The 6,293-nt window shown below is 34.4% G+C and overlaps 1 protein-coding gene across 2 annotated transcripts in view; it reads right to left on the bottom strand.

The window, feature by feature from the left end:
* Window positions 1–2,391: 2,391 nt before the first annotated feature.
* LOC149072920 (uncharacterized) overlaps window positions 2,392–6,293 on the bottom strand; it is a 45,513-nt gene continuing 41,611 nt past the window's right edge. For both annotated transcript variants that reach the window (XM_089246284.1, XM_089246285.1), the window contains exon 3: window positions 2,392–4,396. In XM_089246284.1, coding sequence (XP_089102410.1) covers window positions 3,918–4,396 — 479 coding nt within the window. In that variant the 3' untranslated portion in view covers window positions 2,392–3,917. The remainder of the gene's footprint in view (window positions 4,397–6,293) is intronic.

Below are 6,293 nucleotides of genomic sequence, written 5' to 3'. Positions count from 1 at the left end.
TGCATGTAAAAGCATGTAATCACCAAATTTTTAGTACAAGTGCATATTTCTAGCATTTTTTTCTATTAATCGTTGTGTACTCTCTTTCTGTTTCTTTTTTTTTTTCAACCCTTTAAAGAAAATGTTTCACTATTGAGGGCATTCATTTTAGGGCATATTTTTGCACTTCTAAATGCACGTGTTCTTCATTTTTTGCACATATTTTCTAGTTTTATTGCATATTTTTCTTATTTCTTAGGTAAGGCCCATACTTCAGTGCTTTTACTATGAATATTTTTTTCCATTTTTGTGCATATTTTTCATTTTTAGTGAAACTCCAGCATTTTTAACGCATATATCGGTATTTTTAAATGCATATTTTCACAACTTTTATCATTTTTTTTCATTTTTTGACATTTTTTTTATTTTTGTATACTTTTCATTTTTAGTGCCATACACCAGCGTATGATATTAGATGTATTTGGTTTCATTTTTCTCACATGTTTTTAATTTCTGTGTATCCTGGCATTTTTCAGTGCATATTTTAGCGTTTTTCGGTGCATATTTTGCTACTTTTTAGTGCATATTTTGCTACCTTTTAATGCATATAATCTGGACTCTACTTATAAGCAATATTTAGTAATTTCGCCAACAATTGTCAACGTCGGCGGTGTCCCGTATTAGCTATTCCGATTTACCGTGTTTTTGTCGATCAAACATGTCACCATAATCATAAATATAAACTTCATGCACAGTATTTATTTATTCATACAATAATGTTGGCCGAGGCCTTAACATGAGAATGCGGTTGATGGGGTGACAGAAAAAAAGTTTTATATTTTTCGAAAATGAAAATGGCGTGGGTGAATCAACAACAGTGGAAGGGAGAGAGTTCCAGTTAGAGAGAAATGGTATGGTGGAAAAAAGCTAAATTTAAAGCAGTCGGTGGAAGCGGAGATAGGGTTAATCTTAAGTGGATGATCGAGTCTACTGGAGAGATATGTTGGCTTGGAAATAATACCGGTGGTATCAAAATTAAAAAGACCGTGAAGAATTTTAAAAAACATGGTTAATCGAGAAAGAAGGTGGTGAGTATTTAGAGATTAAGTTCGCGTTTAAGTTCAGAGACACAGACACATAGGAGGACCAACTGCCATAGATAAAACGGGCGGAATTATTTTGAATTGATTCCAGCTTCTCGATATTGCTAGCAGTGTAGGGGTCCAAAATTTTGGAGGCATAGGAGAGGACTGAAAAAATATAGGTTTGATAACAGAGAAGTCTAACGTCACGAGTAGAGTGTTTTAGATTGCGACGAGAAGGAAAAAGAGTTTATTGAGGCATTTTTGATAGATATAATCGATGTGTTTATTCCAGCGCAGGTCTGCTGAAATGATAACACCGAGGTATTTGTAATGAGAAACCTGGGATATGGACGAGTTATTGAAGGAGTATGAAAATTCGAGAGGTGAGGTTTTACGTGAAATCCTCATGAGAACCGTTTTAGAGATGTTAAGAGGCATTTGCCATGTGGAGCACCATTGGGAGATGGAATTGAGATCGTGTTGGAGAAGTTCTTGGTCTGACTTGTGAGTTATGGTGCGGTAAATTACGCAATCACCAGCAAAAAGTCTCGTGGTACAGTTGAGGGTTTCAGGGAGGTCGTTAATGTATATTAAGAATACAATTGGGGAGATTACTGATCCTTGAGGGGTTCCAGAATTTACTGTGGCCAGTGGAGAGTTGTAGTCTTTGAAATGGACAAATTGTTTGTGATATTTTAAGAAGACTTCTAACCAATTAAGTAGTTGGACGTTTAGGCCGAGGGTGGAAAGTTCAAAAAGTAATTTATCGTGAGGGACTTTGTCATATGCTTTTGAGAAATCTAAGAAAATGACGTCAGTTTGTAAGTTTTTATCGATGGCTCCCGAGAGGTCGTGGATGAAAAGGGCCAATTGAGAAGAGGTGGAGAGAGAACGTCTAAAGCCATGCTGATTAGGGAAAAAAATTTTTATGGAGTCAAGATGGGCGCGGATTTCCTTTGCTATTATGTGTTCAAGAATTTTACAGCAAGATGAGAATTCTTGAGGCAATTGATTGATTGAATCAGAGGCAATTGATTGATTGAATCAGAGGCAATTGATTGATTGAATCAGAGGCAATTGATTGATTGAATCAGAGGCAATTGATTGATTGAATCAGAGGCAATCATTAACATAACACGGCTGCGCTAGGTTAGCTACGATAGCTAGGAATACGTTCGTTGATTTTATGTTGAAGAATGTTTGCCGTGTGTCTGACACGACACGGTGAGCGTCTGTAGATATGAATTCGCAGATCAAGTCCAAAAAAAAAAAATGAAAACATTAGCCATTCAATGTAATTTTACTTAATTTATTTTTTATATATTTTCAGGATTTTATGGTCTTATATGGACCCGATTTTACATATTTTTATACATATACATAATACATCTTCATATATTTCCTAAAGATTTTGCAACCAAAATTCACAAATCAAGATATTTCCGAACATTTCGTTGGTATAAAACAATAACAACGTTATTAGTGTTATCACAGCAAACAGAACAAAGGATGTTGGACACAATATGATTTTATTATTTTATAATTAAATAATTGATATCATATCGCCTTGGGATTTATTTTCTATACGAGCAACATTTCTATATCCCCTCTTTGTCAGTATTTAGACTCCATTGACGAAGTCACAGGGAGATGAGCACGAAAGATTAACCTTTACCCTCCGATAAAATTAATGAATGCATGGATTGATAATGAAATTAAAATTTTAAATTAATTTATAACGTTTAAAAATGGAGGGGAAGGACAAAATTATTTCGATCGATTATATATCTGTGTGTGTGTGGGTTTGGTGCGAGATATGGAACGTGTTTATTGTTGATTGGCTGAATCTGATCACGTGAATGATATCAGCCAATCAAAAGCCTACGTTCCATCGAAGTTTCAGGAATTAAGTTTCTTTATTCAGTTTTCGAGAAAAATATTAAAGGAAAATGCATTAATTTTTAGTTTTTGATATTTCTATTTAATAATTGAAAAATGAATACAACTGAAAATGATGAAAATTAGGAGACTAGATATGTTAAAACTGTCAATTTTTTGATAGGTTTTGTGTTTTTGTGAATAAGCTTGATGTATTTCTAGTGATTGTGTTTCCTTCCTATGTTCGTAGAACGTTGTAAAATTGCTATTATTAAGTGGTATGAAGATCGTATATGGTATTTGATCTCTCACAAAACGGTTGCTCTCAAATTCCAACTTCTATAATAACCGTACAGTTTCAAATGACTCCCAAAAGACGAATCGAGGAAATCACCGACATGGGTATTCACCGGCATTTTATTTCGGAAATTCATGCGTTTCGATCAATTTTTTGTAGGGAATATTCACTCAATATTATCTACATTAGTAATTATTGGATTATTATTTGGATTAATCACATAATATGGTCTAAAGATACTGATTACGAATCTTTTGTGTTGAATGATATTTAAATTTGAAGCTATTGAAATTGAATCTGAATTGAGCTATTGAATGAAGAACTTCACAATCATGTGTCAAATGCAAGACTTTTCAATGGTTGACTGATAAGCAACTGATAAATTAATATAAGCAATATTACCGAAAATAAAAAATTTTAAAGTAGAATAACAGTTATTCTCAGTTGAATTGAGCGAACATTCTCGAAACCATGTTCACGACCCATAAGGTAACAGGCACTTTCGTGCTTCTCATCAAACTTTGCGATTTTCATGATGACATCTCGATGGAATTCGTCGATGTTAGTAGGGCTCGATTAACATCACTCCAGCTCAACAAATCAAAGAAAAGGAGAGAGGGGAGATGATAATAATTTCAGGGATTAGCATTATTCCTGATCACGCACCGCCATCTTATCTACCTATCGTGCGAATCAGTACCAGTGACGGCGGCTGACTTTACTGCATCCTCTGGAATCGATCTCTTTCCAAACCTGATGAAAGTATCATTGACATTCTGCCTCTTGACCTTAGCTGTGGCTCGACTGCACGATTTCATCATCAATAAGCGGTAGAAATCCCGCTTCTTTACCAAATATAGATCTGAAGATTTAGTATCCCGTAAACCATTGTCCGCATCGTCAGATTGCAACGTCTGGTTGGGATGATCCGAAGGGGTATTTCGGTTACTCTTCGGTAAAACTTGGTCGCCATCGCTGTCTTGGATGTCGTAGAATTGTTTCTTTTTGTCAATTCCATCGTAATAGTCCGCTGATGTTAATGCTTCATCTAAGTGCATTGAATCAGGCATACCACCGTTTTCCATAGTCACTGAACTTCGACCGAAACGTATGAATGTCGAATCGACAGCTTTTTTCCTCTGGCTCGGAGATTCCGCTACAGAAATAAAAAAAATGAAAATTTATTCAGTTTTGTCATCGTCACCATAAATGTCATTAGAATTTTCCACTGTTGAGACAATAAAGTTGTTAAATAAATAGAATAAAGTAAACACAACTGGCGTCAAGGTAAAATTATGATTTCGAGATGAAGAGTCATGGTCCAGAGGAAATTGGTCCAAACGTTTTGGTCGAATCTACGGTAGATATGTTGAGTTTAAACGGGCGTGGATTTGATAAGGTCATCTCGGCTGTCCAGAGATGACTAGATATGGGTGAGAGATTCGGTCATCTCTAATTAATATTTTTAGTCTGAAATCATCATTCTACCCAAGTTAAGAAACATTCGTCTGCTATGATTTTAAATAAATCAGTCGATATTCACAAAATGAGTAGATACTCGTGGTGCAGTAGAACATCCTCTGATCTCTTGGCTTGCTTAAACCGAATCTTTCTTAAACTGGCCTTAAAAAAATCCCGTTCCTCAATTGATGTCATGATCTTATTATGTTATGATTGTGATCTTATTATGTTATGATTGTGATCTTATTATGTTATGATTGTGATCTTATTATGTTATGATTGTGATCTTATTATGTTATGATTGTGATCTTATTATGTTATGATTGTGATCTTATTATGTTATGATTGTGATCTTATTATGTTATGATTGTGATCTTATTATGTTATGATTGTGATCTTATAACCACTTACCAGAGTAAAATCAATCTTCGGTTTACGAACTTAATTATTTCTCGAAGTCCATCGTAAACCGAATTGTTCACAGACAGAAATAATTTTTCCGATAAGAATCAATGTAAAAGGGATTAATTCGTTCATGGGACACTCGAAGATTTCTAGTGCCAGTTTTTACAACCCTGCTTTATTTTATGCTCAAGTGTATAACGAATGAAATAATTTGAAATCATCATACTGACACTGATAACATTTTTGTCTAAAGAGAAACAATCCCATCCTTACGAGGTCACGGGCTTATGTCCTATACTAAAGCAGAGCCGGACCCATGTCTATAACCTCATTAATTTCATCTATTAACCTCAGCGTCAAAGCCCTCGAAATTTCCGCCAGCAAAACAATCTGGCCATAATTCCTCTCAAACCAAATTTATGCTTCTGTAATGCCACTTGCTGCCGAGCTTTATCAATAAGCTCTTTGTAGGTCATTAGTCATTCAGGACATTCAGTGAGTGATTCCGTGTCAAAGATTATTGCAAAAAATCTCTGTAAAGTTTCTGATGTAAAGCTTCTTAAAGTATGAAATGACATGCTTGGCCATGAGAGCTGGATAAGTGGAGTCGTATTTGAGAAAATAACTTAGATGAAAAACCTCGCATGTGTGGCCGTAGACTTCTTAATTTCTCTATATTGTTCCTTCTGATTCAGTATAATTTTTTCCGGCTGTTCGTAAACCAAGACAAGTTCGTAAACCGAATCAATTTTTGTTGTACTTAAACCGAATTGTACACAAACCGAGACGTTTGCAATCCCAGGGTTGACTGTATGTGTGTACAGTGTGTAGTGTCTATTGGCTTTATAAAACATATGGTCCCCTAATTTTTGGAAGAGTCAATAAACCTTTGCCCAATACTCTCAAAAAAAGCCAAAGTAAATTTTTAATTGCGATTTAATTTCTAATAGAGGTTTCATTTTCATCAATACAAAAAAATTAATGCATTGATGATATTTTTATTCATTAAAAGAAAAATTTATTTTGAAATTTAAGTCAAATTTTCTTTTTTTTATCGATATTGCAAATACAAATACATATCTTGTATATTCATCAATCGAATTGTTCAGGTTTTTAAGCATCTCCTTCCATGTGTTATTTTTTTTTTAAAGTTATCTGCAACTTTGTCAAATTTTGTTAGTATTTAA

Source organism: Pholcus phalangioides, unplaced genomic scaffold (genome assembly GCF_987345545.1).
Source record: "Pholcus phalangioides strain wild (caught in Gottingen) unplaced genomic scaffold, Ppha-v1.0 ptg000017l_1, whole genome shotgun sequence".
NCBI lineage: Eukaryota > Metazoa > Arthropoda > Arachnida > Araneae > Pholcidae > Pholcus > Pholcus phalangioides.
This window is presented reverse-complemented; position numbering and strand designations above follow the sequence as displayed.